The sequence below is a fragment of the Ursus maritimus genome, unplaced genomic scaffold (assembly GCF_017311325.1).
Source record: "Ursus maritimus isolate PB19 unplaced genomic scaffold, ASM1731132v1 scaffold_35, whole genome shotgun sequence".
Classification (NCBI taxonomy): domain Eukaryota; kingdom Metazoa; phylum Chordata; class Mammalia; order Carnivora; family Ursidae; genus Ursus; species Ursus maritimus.
Window position 1 is genome coordinate 22,966,680 of NW_024426119.1, and position 16,869 is coordinate 22,983,548.

At 34.3% G+C, this 16,869-nt stretch overlaps 1 protein-coding gene across 1 annotated transcript in view; it reads left to right on the plus strand.

Annotated features, from left to right (window-relative positions):
- Positions 1 to 16,869, plus strand: part of TRPM7 (transient receptor potential cation channel subfamily M member 7) — a 117,175-nt gene that overhangs the window by 88,662 nt on the left and 11,644 nt on the right. Inside the window, exons 27-36 of the mRNA XM_008705960.2 lie at positions 684 to 754; positions 4,482 to 4,578; positions 7,036 to 7,106; positions 9,449 to 9,483; positions 11,343 to 11,368; positions 13,573 to 13,623; positions 13,704 to 13,769; positions 14,323 to 14,606; positions 14,737 to 14,819; positions 14,984 to 15,189. Coding sequence (XP_008704182.2) covers positions 684 to 754; positions 4,482 to 4,578; positions 7,036 to 7,106; positions 9,449 to 9,483; positions 11,343 to 11,368; positions 13,573 to 13,623; positions 13,704 to 13,769; positions 14,323 to 14,606; positions 14,737 to 14,819; positions 14,984 to 15,189 — 990 coding nt within the window. The remainder of the gene's footprint in view (positions 1 to 683; positions 755 to 4,481; positions 4,579 to 7,035; positions 7,107 to 9,448; positions 9,484 to 11,342; positions 11,369 to 13,572; positions 13,624 to 13,703; positions 13,770 to 14,322; positions 14,607 to 14,736; positions 14,820 to 14,983; positions 15,190 to 16,869) is intronic.

Below are 16,869 nucleotides of genomic sequence, written 5' to 3' on the forward strand. Positions count from 1 at the left end.
GAGCCTTCCCAGCTTAGAAATTTATCTAGTCACAGAACGTGTATGGAGATTAGTCAAAAAATATTGTATGTCCATGTAGTCTTCAGATTGAGGCCAACCCTGTAAGTTTTCTAGGTACTGAGCATACTGATCTCTGCTGCTAGGCTTTGTGCAGTTCACTGTGGATTTATAGAGACAACTTTTCCTGCATAAAATCTATCCCAACTTATTTTTTAAAAGTACATTTTAGTCTGTATGTTAGTATATTGCCACGGGGATGGATACCTACATATTTATCTCTACATATGATTTGTGTGTGTGTGTGTGTGTGTGTAGTAGATGTATATGTGTGTGTATATATATAGTGGATATATTATACATGTGTAATAAATATATATTATATATGTAACTTTATTAGTAAAAGTAATTGCTTCCCTTTTTTCTTTTTAAATTTCAAGCAATTCATATCACATGTTGGATTCTTTGAGGAGGCCTTTGGCTTTTGCTGTTAAGTAAACTGAACTGCTCATCTTCTCTAGCTTCTTGACAGATATTTTTAGTATATATCAAAAGATCTACAGGAAACTTCAGAGCCATCAAAACTACTTGAAAAACAACATAAATCACTTGTTTATGTAGACTTTAGGTAATGATATTTTGATAAGAAAATAAGTATTTTTTTTGTAATTTTTTTTCTCTTTAAGGACACAGAGATAGCATAGATTATTTGCAGAAGTTTAAAGAAACATCAAACAAGATAAAAGAAATATTATCCGTAAGTAAATCCTTAAAACAGCACAATTCAATCTTACTTTGCTCTTTGGGGGTTTAGTTCAAAATAGAATTAAACATTTCGGTAAAAATGCAGTTTTAGCAGAGACCGTCATCAACATGATTATCCCAAATATTTAAAGCCATACACCATTTAAAAAGAAGAAAGAGGGCACCTGGGTGGCTCAGTCGGTTAAACATCTGCCTTAAGCTCAGGTCATGATCTCAGGGCTCTGGGATCGAGTCCCATGTCAGGCTCTCAGCTCATCAGGGAGTCTGCTTCTCCCTCTCACTCTCCCTTTGTGCTCCCCCCCCAAATAAATAAATAAAATCCTTAAAAAAAAAAAGAAAGAAACAATTAAATATGAAAAAAATCTACAAATAGCTTGCACTTTTTTAATTGATGAAAATAAAAAACACCTATTTAACATTTCTCTTTTTAAAAATCCTTCTCCCTATACATTTCCCCTTGACTAAATACTGAGCTGAACTCTTTCCCAGGCCCAAAAGTTTATTAGAACATAACCCTGTCTGTCAAGGAACCTGTAGCCGAACTCTAAAAAGCTGAATATGCCAGTAACTACAATATAATGTGCAGGTGTAAGATATTCAATAAATGTTTGTTAAATAAATTTTTAAATGTATAGAACAATGCATGAAAAGTATTTAACTGTTGCTTTCATAAATACCCTTAATGATAGTCTTAATATGAGGGAAGGGAACCAGTAGGGAAACCAATTTTTTTTTTTTGAGCTGTATCTCTTTTTTTATCTTTGAGTTTCTTACAGGGAGGGAGAGCTGACTGGGAATTATAATAGAAAAAGCAAGAAGATGTAGATGGAGTGAAATTGAGCATTCACATGATAAGGATCAAAAGTATAACTTTTTTCAGATGGGAAGACTGACAAAAGAAATTGTCACATATGTTTTGAGTTGGAAAGAAAAAATGTTAAAACTCTTCTCTAACTTACCATTTAAGAATCTGTGTGTTTCATTGTATATAAATTATGCAAAACATTTTTAAAATTAAAGGGGATAAAAAGTAATCTGGGAGTTGTTGGTACTCTTAAGGCATTTGTTTTTCCAGTAAAGCTGGTGGAAAGCATGATGGAATACATGAGAAAAAGAAGGTTTAGGGTAACCATTGTGTGAAGTTATTAAGGAGTCAAGAGAAAACCAGGAGTATGATTTCTCAGCTATGGAGTTGATAGGCATGGATTTTTTACTAGCCATATCAGCATTTGGATTTCAGCCAGGAGAACTGAAGGCTGGGAATGGATATGGGGAAAGTAAATCTTCGGAGTGATTCTGACTAGAGGATTGGCATGACACCAGATTAGAACTGCTAAGTAATTGAAAATCTTAAGAGTTGTCAAACTCAGCAGTCAGGACCTCAAATTCACCATCTTGTTCAGAAGACATATTTCTCCTCCTGTATTTTCTGCCTCTGTTAATAACGTCAGCATTCTAGTTTACCAGGACAAAACTGCACTCATTTTGCTTCCTAAATATTTTTTTAGTATCTCTGCTTCTCTCAGTCCTCAGTAACAATTACAGTTACCCTGACTTAGGCTGTCATTCTCTAATACGTATTTCATTGAACTTTTAAAATGTCTCTGCAAGTGTCATAATGGCAGTTGAAAGAATTGTATCAGCACATTCTTGTGGCATCATTTTGCTGTAGGGAAGCACTTGATGTACATAGGAAGTCAGTTAGGATAAATGGACGTTCCTTAATGGGAAAGGGTATACATCAAGGTTTCCCCACAGATTTCGCCTTTTAACAATGAACCTATTAAATGAACTTAAAGCCAGGACTGTGCTAAAAATTTTTAAGTGGGCGGGTAACTTCCTGGTAAAAGTAAGAAGAAATTACAAGTTTCTGTGAGTAGGCAGAAAACTGGTGGCTGTGTTTTGAATTAGACAATTTTAAGTAATTTACGTAGAGAAAAAGAATTCAAACTGTAATAATACAATAGTGAGCTCTAGCTCATGATGCTCTGAGACTTTGAGTTCTTGAATGTTTATGGGTTATATACCCCTTTGAAAATCAAATGAAAACTATAGACCCTCTTTCCAGAAAAATGAACATAAATAAAATTTTATCTATTAAGGTATATGGAGTTTTACAAATACCTTGAAACCCATCATCAGTCCTGCACTAGAATTTCTGTCATAGATGGTTCTGATGAAACTGATGTGTCATTGCATCAAAGAGTGTCTATCAAGGAGAGCACTTAAATAAAACAAATAAGAAATAGCTAAAACTGGTTCCAAAAGAAACAACTGAAATCAGAAAGGAAATTGGAGTTGCTTTGTGACTACAGATTAAGGTTAGCACTCTCACTTGGCTATATAAATCAGCTGCATATGAAGAGTGCAGAGCATCAAAGGTAGAAAAGCTTAATTTTCTTGAGATACAAGCTAAATTTACTTAATAAAGTAATAGTTTATTGTAGTAGTAACATTTTAAAACTCATTGTTTCTGAGAAGTGGTAGAGGTTTGGGGATATTTTAAAGTTGCATAATAGTGTGTGACCTGTTTATAGTTGAAAAGAGAAAATAATGTGAATATATTGGATTGTCCCCAGGTTAATGCAGTTTGTTAGTTCATCTGAGAAAATGTATAGGTAAAAAGAAGAAAGGAAGGGAGAACTAGACTATAAAATATTAGTCAGGTAGAACTGTTGAAACATGAAGATTTGGCTAAACATTTTGGTGACTCCATAATAACCTTCTGCAAATAAGCATTTAATAAGGATTGGATTAGAAATTGTTGAGAGGGGAAATGCTTTGTCAGTAAATAAATATTGGATAATTGAGTAGAAATTTGGAAAAGTCTGTTTATGTTCTCATATCACTTCATAATCTCAGTAATTTCCAGCTTTAAATGTAAACATTCAAATCATTTAAGAAAATAGAAATATTAACTTAGTAAAACCAGGAGGACTTTCTAAACATACAGTGAGTAGACAATATTAAAGGAAGGATGTGAAGAGATTTAAGTACCCAAAAAATGGAAATCATAGATAAGTCAAACAAATTTGGAAAAAAATTGAAATGTGACTAATAATGATCAGATCTTTGTTCTATAAACAGCTCATATAATCAATAAGAAAGCTATCCAAACATCTCTTCTTCCCCATAAAAACCACTCTTCCACCCTCCAAACTGTTAACAGTCTGTCAGTGTTAGTGTAAAATAGCTTTTTGTTTTGTTTAGCTTTTTGTTTTTTGATAAATGTTTTATTATTTTTCCCACAGTTTTTTGTATTTCCCCCAATTTTTTTTTTAAAAGATTTTATTTATTTATTTGACAGAGAGACAGCCAGCGAGAGAGGGAATACAAGCAGGGGGAGTGGGAGAGGAAGAAGCAGGCTCCCAGCGGAGGAGCCTGATGTGGGGCTAGATCCCAGAACGCCGGAATCACGCCCTGAGCCGAAGGCAGACGCTTAACGAATGAGCCACCCAGGCGCCCCTTCCCCCAATTTTTTATAAAGTTGTATCACTATGAAAAAGGCTTCATTCAGATGGATTTATGAATAATAAACAAGTAGGATATTTTATGCGGTTTTTTTAGATTGTCATTGAAGAAAATTAACTGTAACCTGTAATGTGTTCTTTGGTGTCCACATAGATTAAAACATAAGATACAGAGACTCATACTACTTAGAACAATTATTTGTAATTGGGTTTAATTGTTTTTAAATTGTGTATTTGTTCAATGTGCAGAGTGATGCTCCTTCTGAAAACACTTTGAAACATGTGAGTTCTCACGCTGGATTTACTGAATGTCGCAAAACTTCTATTCCTCTTCATTCAGAACAAGGTAATTTTTGACTATGTGAACTATGTTACCAAACATGCTCATTTAAGCTTTAAATGTATTTTATGTATGTCACACACCTGAGCAGTGAATGTTTTGGGAGTCAGAAAATGACGATTCTGGTCCATCATTATACTTTAAGCTTGAATAAAACACATAATCCTAATATCCTAATATTCTCCTTTTTTTTTAAACAAATTGTTTAGTACTGAAGGTGAAATATAAAGACTTGATTTTTATGAATCTGATTTTAACTTTTACAAGTGAATCTGTTTTAATCTATAGTCATTTAGTCTACATATTTTTCTAATTTAACTTTTCAAAATAGCTAATACATTTTTTGGTTCAGAATTGAAATACAAACACATACAAGCAATTTGAAATAAGTCTCTCTCATTCCAGCTTCATATGTAACCACTTATTTTTATTTATCCTCTAGAGTTTCACACTTACGTGTCGTATATGACAGTAGTCTTCCTCCTCTCATTTTTACACAGAAAGCAACATACCGTACATGTTGTTCTGCACCTTTAATTTTTCACGTGAGAATTAAAAGGCCTGGGGATGTTTTCATATCACACTTTTTTATGAGTCAAAGTTATATATGCATATAAGTTTATTATTATTCAACTTTTCATTAATGGGCATATAACCTTTATAAAGTTCCTTAAGAAAAACATCACTACCGTGTCCACCTGACCATCATTTCCCCTTTCATTCTCTTTTGGTATAGAGCAGTATCAAGTTGGATGTATTCCAGGGTTGCAAGTTGGTTTAACATTAACATAAAAACTATAATTGATGAGGGGTGCCTGGCTGGCTTAGTTGGTAGAGCATATGACTCTTGATCTTGGGGTTGTGAGTTCAAGCCCCATGTTGCGTATAGATTTCACTTTAAAAAGTGTGTGTGTGTGTATAATTAATGCATGATAACAGATTAGAGGAGAAAATCATTTGATCATTTCAGTAGCTGCAGAAAAGACATTGGATAAAATTCTGCATCCGTTCATGATTAAAACTCCTAGCAAAGTTAGAATGAAGTTTCCTTAATCTGAATAAAGGGAATCTACAAAAAGTTATCAAAAGTTATCACAAGTGTCGTATTTCACAATGATATATTGAAAGCCGAATGGGGAATCAAGGCAGGGATTCTGGCTGTTATCATTTTGATTTAACATCCTAGCTGGAGAAATAGAGTAAGAAAAAGAAATGGTAGAAGGGTTAGGAGGGAAGAAATAAAACTCATTTTCAGTAACATGGATGTTATTTCTAAAGTTAGCGTGCTTCTAATTTTGCATCCTCATATTTCAGTTTTAGATAATAACTATTGACCTCCCATTAAAGAAGGCAAGGATTGAACTCTTCCCCTCCTTCTCTCTGTTCCCCAAACAGACACACACACACATGCACACGTGCTCACACGTGCTCGCACGAGCACATATACACACACATTTACTCTTTCCCACCGTTATAGTCCTGTGTAATTTTGGCTAGATCAACACTAGATTCTCTGCTATTCAACTACATTTCTTCAAGTTACTCAGATACATACTGCATTCTATCAGTTTTATTATCTTGAAAAAGTTTTACCCAGACTCTTCTAACATACTTCAATCTGGCCTTTTTGCCCTCTACACTTGGAATACAAATTTTGTTCTAAGATTCTCCATCACCTTTCATTCTGAGGTTTTTCTTTACTGCATCATAAAGTTGTGAATTCTGAGTTACTTTAGAATTTAACATCCTGACTTTTTAAAATAGGCTTAATTCTAAAGTTTATTTAGGATAAAAAAACCAAGATATGATAAAGATGGAATCTTAAATCACAGGAGGAAAGATGAACTGTTTTTTTTTTTCATGACTATAAAATGTTGTATGTATAAGATTATTATTTGCAATTTTGTAATGGCAGGAGATTGTAATCATACCAAATGTCCATCAGCAGGAGTTTGGTTATTATTCTGTACAATTATTGTATACCCGTAGTATGAAGTTCAGTATAGCATCAAAATAGAATAGAGGCGTTTTCTGTGAACTGATAATGGAAAGATCTCCAAGCTTAAAGTTAAAAAACCAACAACAAAAAAACTCCCAAATATATATATGATATAAATTATCCTACCATTTATGGTTTAAAAAATGGTACGTGTACACACACACACACACACACACACAAATATTCATGGTAGAATATACAAGAAATTTGGAAATAGGAATAGGAAGACTTTTTCCTTCATACTCTTTTTTATTTCTTACTGCTTTTTTACAAAAATAAATTGAATAATTTTGATGTCCTGTTGGGAGACGTCTGGGCCTCATGTAACTCTTACCTTCAGCAGTGTTGGGGAGAGGACAAATTATCTTATGAAAGTTACACTGTGTGTAGAAACACTTTGTGTTTGGTTAGTTGATTAAAAAAGAAATTTAGTTGTATAACTTATGTTTTAAATTTTTCTTAAGTGGAAAGTAGCGGTAGAAGGCCATCTACAGAAGAAACTCATGAAGTAGATTCCAAAGCAGCTTTACTACCGGTTTGTACATTTCAATTAAACAAATGCATATTTTAGAATACATATTTATGTATCTATGTATGTATGTATTATTATTTTTATGTTTTTCTTCATGATAGATGTAGTCTTTAATCCCCACCTTCTATTTATCTCATCCTCCCACCCACCTTCCCTCTTCCCAAACCATCAGTTATTCTCTATAGTTAAGAGTCTTGGTTTGTCTCTCTCTGTTTTTGTTTTTTTTCTTTGCTCATTTATTTTGTTTCTTAATTCCACATATGAGTAATCATATGGTATGTGTCTTTCTCTGACTAACTTATTTCACTTAGCATTATACTCTCCAGCTCTATCCATGTTGTTGCAAATGGCAAGGTTTTATTCTTTTTTTGTGGCTTAATAATAATCCAGTGTATAGATACCATATCTTCTTTATCCATTCATCTATCACTGGACACTGGGCAACTTCCATTGTTTGGGTATTATAAATAATGCTGCAGTAAACATAGGAGCGCGTATATTCCTTTGAATTATTGTTTTGTATTTTTCACTAAAAACCCGGTAGTGCAGTTACTACATCATAGGGTAGTTCTGTTTTTAACTTTTTGAGGAACCTCCATACTGTCTTCCACAGTGTCTGTGTCAATTTGCGTTCCCACCAGCAGTGCTAGAGAGTTCTTTTTTCTCCACATTTTCACCAACACTTGTTTCTTATGTTTTTGATTTTTGGCCATGCTGACAGATATGAGGTGATACCTCATTGTAGTTTTGATTTGCATTTCCCTGGTGATGAGTGATGTTGAGCATCTTTTCATGTGCCTGTTGGCCATCTGTATGTCTTCGGAGAAGTGTCTGTTCATGTCTTCTGCCCATTTTGATTGGATTATTTGTTTCAGGGGTATTGAGTTATATACTTTCTATATATGTTTTGGATACTAACCCTTTATCAGTGATGTCATTTGCAAATATATTCTCCGATTCCATAGGTTACCTTATAGTTTTGTTGATTGTTTCCTTTGCCGTACAGAAACTTTTTGATATAGTCCCAATAGTTAATCTTTGCTTTTATTTCCCTTGCCTCAGGAAGGGAAGGTGTAAGAGGTATATCTAGAAAAGGAAGGTATCAAGAGATATATCTAGAAAAATGTTGCTACGGCCAGTGTCAGATTACTGTCTGTGCAATAGTTAGGAAATTTTAAAGAAAAGTTTATGCAAAAGAAAGAAAGGCAGGAATCTCTGTTTGTACTGCAACTAATTATATGAAGTCATTCCCAGCCATTTGAGGTAATACTTGATTTTACAAACACTCTTTAAAAGCATACTCCGACAAGCAAGACAAATAGCTTGGGAAAAAACAGAAAAATTGCTCCTTTATAGTCAGTCAAGTATAGAAGTCACTACTCATAATTATCCTGGATCATCAAGAACATATTAACTTACATTCTCCTATAAGGAGATAGATTATATTATTGAAAGTCATGGTATTAAAAAAATTATTTCAGTGAAGAAGGGTTAGTGAACCAGTTTCACAGTAGCAGTTCCTCCTTTCTGGAAGGACCCATCCCGAACCTAAGTAGCACAGTTTTGCCACAGATAAAGTTCATTGAAGATGACCTGACAATGCCAAATTACAAAACTTCTGGGGTTCAAATTACATAAATAGTAGTAAGCCTCTAATATCTTAAGATAGTAGAATTATTGGTTACAGATTTAAAACAAGTATGATTAAAGTGATTAAAACCATAAAAGAGAAGGTATTACAAATATGGAAAAAAAGAAAAGATACTATTTTAAAAGTCCTGGAAAATTAGAAAAAAATCTAGAATAAAAAAGAACTCATTGAGGGTTATGATAACATAAATCCAGCACAGCTAAATAATTACTAAATTGGATCAGAATGTAATTATATAGTTAAAATTAGATGAAAAAAACCTGCAGAATAAAAACAATATGCACATATACAGAAAAGGGCTTCAGTGAAATATGCCTAAATGTTTTTGGTAGTTTGTTCACAGTGTGCATGATTTCAGTTTTACTCTTTATACTTTGTTGTGTTTTTCTTTTGACAATGGGCACATATTATTTAAGAATATAAAATCGTCATCAGAAAAAAGGAAACTAGCCACACTGTACTTATGTTTAGGGAATAACAATCATGAAATTCTTTATTCTACCTTGTGGAGTGGTCTTAAGGTAATTATATCCATTTATTATTAGTTCACTTGTATGAAACAAGGACTTCACATTAATTTTTCAGCCTTTCATTCTTAAAACATACTATAGGAAACAAAACAGGGTTAAACAGTTATATTTCGTCTAGAGATTTTTTTTCTTTAACTTTTGGTTTGTGTTTGTTTTGACTAAAGGATTGGTTACAAGATAGACCATCAAACAGAGACATGTAAGTAATTTTCTCATCGTTAACCTGAAAAGTATCATAGTCATTGGATGTTGTCTTTTTTCTGTTCTTTGTACCATTTCTTAAATACTCCTTTATATATGGATGATGATTTATTTTAGTGCCTCTTGTCTTTACTAAATAGAAGATATTGGGGGAATTCATTTTTTATGAGTTAATGTATACATTTTAAGTTATTATTTTATATAGTTATACTGTCATTATAGCCATATACTATACTGCTCTACTAAAATCTTCCTTACAGTGATACGATTATGATTTTATTTAGTCCTATTTCCAACTTGCAGTTGAATAAATTTATTCAAAGATCTAGTTTGACATTTTAGTTTTGTACTTGACTAACTTCTGTGCCCATTCTGCTTTTGAAAAGATAATTAGAGCAGTAATTACACAGTATACATTAGGGAGATCCACTACAAAGCTGATACAGTAATCCAGAACCCAAAGTAGAAACAAAAGGCAATCTGACAGGTAATCATCCCCGGGAAGTAAAAATTTTTGGTACAAATTAAACATAAAGAAGAATTAAAGATGATCTATGTGTTTCCAGTTTGAGAATTAGTATTTTAGGATTCTAAAGAACATTAAAAAAAAAAAGGTCCTCATGTTTTAACGTGCATTTGATACTTAAAGCACAGTAGAGTTACTTTCAGTTATGGACTACTTGAGAAGGAAATTATATATTCCACAGTGTTCCCTATTTTCTTCTGTCCCCCAGAAATACATGTGAATATATAGAGAAGAAAATAAGCCAGGTGCCACATGCATATGCAGTATTCAAGTCCTTTGGATATTCTGGGCCTGTATGGCATTGGCATTCGGAAGACCACTCTATAGTCAGATCTCTTCAGAGTATACTCTCTTTTATAACCAAAACCATAGGGTATAAATACCGAATAGGTACTTGAAGTTGATATTAACTCAGCTAACAAAAGAACATCTTATAGAAAGTTGAGCCATAGAAATACCTAGAAAGGTGGAGTTGGTTAGCACTCTTTAGGTACTGAGAAAAGAGTAGTCTATTAGCAGCAAAGGGATGAGCCTGGGGTCAAAATACTTCCTATACTAAAATACTTATATTAAGGTGAAAATCAGTAGGATACATCAGGATCAGATTGAAGGTAAGAGCTAGAAAGAGACTGCAAAAGTTCTCTACTTGAGAGGTCCTTTCCGAATCTGGTCTTTTTTAGTCCTGAGCAAGGCCTGAAAGCTGTATTGTGGGAAAGCTAAGCCTCTAACCCATTTTGTTTGATTCTCATTGCATTCTGCTTCCTACTAGACCTGTCTAATTTGCACTGGAATCCATGGAATTAATAGAACCTCCACTTGGTACCAGTATATGTTGTTGTAAATACATATGTTCAACACTAGAAAAGTTTTTTTCAAAATAATATATTGAGCTTTGCCAAATGACATCTATTTGCTGTTCTCTCAGTTCTTTGCCCATCAATTCTGTTGAAGTATTTTTAGAATTCTGCAGTTATTTCAGGACATTCTTATAGTACAGAATTCATCTCCACAAATAGAGAAGTCAAGGAATATTTTACTCTGTTAGTACTAGAACCTTTAATTTAGCAGCAAACTACTAAAAATGTTTATGTAAGCATAAATTGGAGGTACAAGTTGTTGATAAAGTATATGTATATTGACATTCATATCCATGTATGAATTTGGCATTGGCCTAAGGGAAATGGCATATATTCAAACAAAAGTGAGTCTGGAGCTCAGAATTACTTTAATCGTGTTCTATTAAATAATCATAATAACTTTACAAAATAAAAAATTATGTGATAGCCAAAACAAAAATTGTGTCACAACTTATATTTTTTGATTTTCTTTAGGCCATCTGAAGAAGGAACATTAAATGGTGAGTTCATGTGGTAGACTTAATGTGAAAAAATGAGGATTATATATGATTTGTTATAGTAAATACCACATTATTCTAGCTAAGAAGCTTTAGACTTAATATTTGAAAGAGCCAAGGTAGCAAAAATTTCTTCCCTCACCTAGTTTCTCTTCAGTATAGCAGCTTCACAAATACATGAACTCACCATGTAAATGATAACATGTCTTTACTGTCACCCCACCCCCTTTTATCCCTGTGACCTGGGCTGCTCTTTCCCTTGTAGTCACTGTTTTAGGGAATGATAGTGTTTCAGTCAGTTAGGTCAAACCTGAGGAGTTATTCTTGACCCCCTTGACCTTGCACTCACGAAGTCCTGTTGTATTTACCTCTTAAATATCTCTAGAATCCATCTTCCACTATACATCCTGCTGCTGCTTTCTGTTCACACCTTCGTCATTTTTTAAACCTTTTATTGAAGTGTGTAACATGCGTACAAAAAATAGAGATAAGCCTCCACCTCAGTGAATTCTCACTAGGTGAGTATACCCATGCAATCAGCACTCAGATCACAAAACAGATCACAAAACAGCTCCTCATGTCCTCTGCTTATAACCTCTGCCCCTAAATAACACAGTGTATTAGTTTTGTCTGTGTGTATGGAATCATAAAGTATGCACTTTTTTGTCTGGCTTTTTCCTCCTAATGTGTGTTTATGAGATTTACCAATATTTTTGTGTATAGTGGTAGTTGGTACATTCTCATTACTACACATTATTCCTTTGTGTGAATATATTGAGTTTATTCTGTTGGGCATTTCAGTAGCTTCCGCTGTATGATTATTATGAATAGTGCTGTTATGAGCATTCTTGTTCATGTTATTGGTAAATATATGTATTTTCTGTTGGGCATGTACCTAGGAGTACACCTCCTAGGTGGTAGGGTATGTATATGTTCACATTTAGTAGGTTTTTAGAGTTAATGCCAGTTAGGCTCCCTTCCATTCTTTCTTCTGTTTTGCCACCAGACTGATTCTCTTCTGCTTTACGTTTCCCCACTGTCATCGGATAAAATCCAGTGTCCTTTCTTAGCGAGCATATTTGGTTTCTAACAATTTGGTATTCCCTGATTCTGTAGCTTTACCTCCTATCGGCATGCCTGTTCCCTCACTCATTAATTTGCAGTCTTGGTTACACATCCAAGTACTTGTGGAGAATCACTTAATGCTGACACATAGCTACAGAATTAGAATATTTTGGAGTGAGATCTGGGTAGGTGCACACTGAAAAAGTCCCACAGGTGATTCTAATTTGTATTTATTATAAACTTATATATTATATAATATTTGTGTGTATGTGTGTGTGTGTATAATTAGTATTGAAAACTGCAGTTCTAGTCATACTAAACAACTCGTAGTTTCTCAGGTATAGCATGTGCTTTAATAATTCCATGCCTTTGCAGATGTTGCCCTGACCATACCACTGCCTTCCAAACTACGCTCTTTTTGCCCTTCTCTTTCCTGAGACATTCTTTAGCCTTTCTTCAAGCAGGAAGCGTTTGGTATCGATCCCTCCTCTTCCTATTAGTATATGTACATCATATATACATGTGCGTATGATATAGTCCATATATATATGTATGTATTATGTATATAATGTATATATTTTATACTTACTACATATTAAAACTGTTGACTGATTTCCTTCTCTTGCAAGACAGTAAGTTCTTTTTCATTTATATTCTATAAACTTAACACATAGCAGATTCAATTTATTCTCCATTCTTCTTATAGTTAAAAAATGAAGTCCTCAAATACATTTAAATATGGAGCAGGGGGTTTTTTGGGGGTATGTTTCACATTCCAGAGCTCATCTTCTTATGGTCAGCCCACTAAAATGGTTACTTGGCTACAGACCCCACCTCCTAAAGGTTGGAAACTAAAAGATATTTTTCTTTTTGAGCAGGGGAGTATAGGAAGAATATAGTTTATGACAGGAGAGTCTTTTTTCCGTTTCAGGTATCCGAGTGCACAGTTAGGACTAATCTGGCATAATGAAAAAGAGTTAATGTAGGAAACACGTGATGAATATATGTTATTATTTATATTTTCTGTTTGGGTGAAGAGAGCTTACATGAAGGAACTTAGGATAATTATACGAGAATAAGCAAAAATTTATGCCACATTAGTACTTTTTAAAAGAGTTTCATTTGTTTATTTGCCATTTTAGGTCTTGCTTCTCCATTTAAACCAGTTCTGGATACAAATTACTACTACTCAGGTCAGTACTATTAAAAACAAAATCTTAACAACACTTTGAGCTTTTAGGGATTTCATTATTTTTCTCTCATTTTTGTGCAGCTGTGGAAAGAAATAATTTGATGAGATTATCCCAGAGCATTCCATTTACACCTGTGCCTCCAAGAGGTAAATCCAAAAAGGAAAGAAATTAAGAGGAAAATAAACCTTTTATTAATAATGTGATTTTTAACTAATGTATAGAATATGGGTGGTGGCAAAAAGAAGGGTCACATTAAGTGTCAATTTCATATAAATTTTAATTAGCAAGAGTCAGGTATGTTTTAAATAGAAGAAGGAATCATCAGAAGTATTAGATTTCTCTATTTCTGTAATAGTGTATTCTAATTCAGAAAGGGTCTTAATCCATTGTCTAGTAAAGAAAGCATAAATAAATTGACATCACAGGTTTGTGGAACAGTTGCTTTCTTAAAGTTTTTCTTGAAAATGTTCGTAATTTCAAAAATGCTTATCATTAATACATACGAATTTAGAGATATTAGTAGATTCTTGATTTCTGAGCATTTGTTGCCCTTAACTTCCTTTATAAAATGACAGCTTCGTCCAGTTCATTTTCTGTTCCTATTTAATCTTAACAAAAGATACCTGCTAATGTTTAGTCTACTTTCTCATTTTAAAAGAGTCGTAATTTGACCTCAGAATGTGTCCATTCATCTTGCAGGTGAGCCTGTCACAGTGTATCGCTTGGAAGAGAGTTCACCCAGTATACTGAATAACAGCATGTCTTCTTGGTCACAGCTCGGCCTCTGTGCCAAAATAGAGTTTTTAAGTAAAGAGGAGATGGGAGGCGGTTTGCGGAGAGCTGTCAAAGTACAGTGTACCTGGTCAGAACATGACATCCTCAAGTCAGGGCATCTTTATATTATCAAATCTTTCCTTCCTGAGGTGGTTAACGCGTGGTCACGTGTTTATAAAGAAGATACGGTTCTGCATCTCTGTCTCAGAGTAAGTGACAGTGGGCCGTTGTTTGAGGTTCATGTTTTCACTTCGAAAATGTGTTAAACCAAGTGAGGTCTTAGTTTCAGTGTTCAACAAGGGGTTTTGTGTGTGTGTGTTTGTTGTTGGTGTTCTGTAGGAAATTCAACAGCAGAGAGCAGCACAGAAACTCACATTTGCCTTCAACCAAATGAAACCCAAATCCATACCATATTCTCCGAGGTAAATCTTGAAATTTTTCTTGAGATCTTTTGGTTTTATGTGGATAGCATTCTCTTTTGACCTTCATTGTTAATGGTGAATATTTAATTATTTACCTATTTAAAGCTCGATTAGAATTTTTTTTAACAAAACTGCTAGTAATACCTGTAACTGTTTTTCATAAGGTTCCTTGAAGTTTTCCTGCTGTATTGCCATTCAGCAGGACAGTGGTTTGCTGTGGAAGAATGTATGACTGGAGAATTTAGAAAATACAACAATAATAACGGTGATGAGATTATTCCGACTAATACACTGGAAGAGATCATGCTAGCCTTTAGCCACTGGACTTATGAATATACAAGAGGGGAGTTACTGGTACTTGATTTACAAGGTAAATTTTTTAAAGTATTGCTAAAGTGAAATTGTGCAGTAGATTCTCACCTAGTCATATGTTATGAATGAGATACAGAAATCTGCTAACTTATAGATAGGTAAAACTGTGTGTCAGTAGAACCTATTAAAAAAGCAAGTAATAGCCATAGCATATAGCCCTCAGGGCCCTGAAAAATGGGATCTTGCTATCTTAATTGTTTTTTAGGTAATACAGATATTTTGATAAGCAGAAACACATGCAATCCACTGTTCTACTCTTGGATATGTATGTAGCCTCAGTCTTTTTTTTTTTTTTTTTTTTAAGACTTTATTTATTTGACAGAGCACAAGCGGTGGGGGGCGGCAGGGAGAGGGAGAAACGGTCTCCCCACTGAGCAGAGAGCCCAATGTGGGGCTCAATCCCAGGATCCTGGGATCATGATCTGAGCTGAAGGCAGATGCTTAACCGGCTGAGCCACCCAGACGCCCCTGTACCCTAGTCTTTTAAAATTATAAAGACTTTTTTGAAACAGTAACAGATATTTCTATTGTTCCTGGTATTTATGTTGTTATCTATTATTGTGAACTAAACTACCTAAATATTTAGTGGATTAAAACAGCCATTTTATTTGCTTATAGTTCTTTGGTTCAGGAATTTGGATGGGACATAGTGGGGATGTCTCATCTCTGCTGTCTCCTCAGAAGGTTTGAATGGCTGGAGAGTAAGCGTGGGCAGCTTGCTGGAGTCAAATGTCTGAGGTTTCTGTTCACTGACATCTGAACCCCTCGGTTCACCACCACGTGATCTCTCCACATGGCTAATTAACTGGGGACTTTCTCATAGCATGGTAGTTTCAGGTAGTTAGACTTTTACATAGCAGCTAACTTCCTCCAAAGGGAAAGGAGTAATTCTTAGGACTAGGTCCAGAGCTGGCACAGACCTCTTCTTCCACATTTTTCAGTCAAGGCAGATAATAAGGACAGCCCAGATTCAAGAGGTAGGGAGTGGATTCTGTACTTCATGAGTAAAGTAGCACGTATCCAAAGAAGGAAAAACTGACCATAACCGTTTTTATAGACAGACTCTCTCATACAGGTAAAAGAGAAGAAAAAAGGAAATTGTGGTTTGGAGAGGGCAAATTTTGCTTAGAGGAATGTCTGACGCTTCACAACAGGGTCAAAAGAAAGTAAAATTGAGCAAGTTGGCAACTCTGCCTGAGTCGTACTTTCACATTATAGCTTCCATATTTTTTTTCCCTAAAGAGCAGCCTTAATTTCAAATGTCAGCACAGACCAGATTTCAAAATCACATAAAGACGATTGTTTAGAATGTTTATCACTTGATGACCTTTGTTGTTGTATACATAGTCACAAATATCAAGGATTGTGCTGAAAAGCAAATGGCATTGATTCAAGCTCAAGAAAGAAAATCTGTGTAAAAATAACTATCCATTTTTCAGTAGTCCATCATTTTATATGAATGATTTAGTAGTTATATATAGTGACAACTGATGTATATTATTAGACGGGTCAATCCAGTTAAGTAAAAAGGATCTTAAAGTTTATTAGTAAGTAAATATCATCCAGTTATCTTCAAACATGCATAGGAGGTAAAGCCAAACTGATTTTGTCTGAACTGTTAATTGAAAGGATGGGAGTTAGCGTGCCTGGCTGGCACATTTAGGAGGGTTTGCGACTC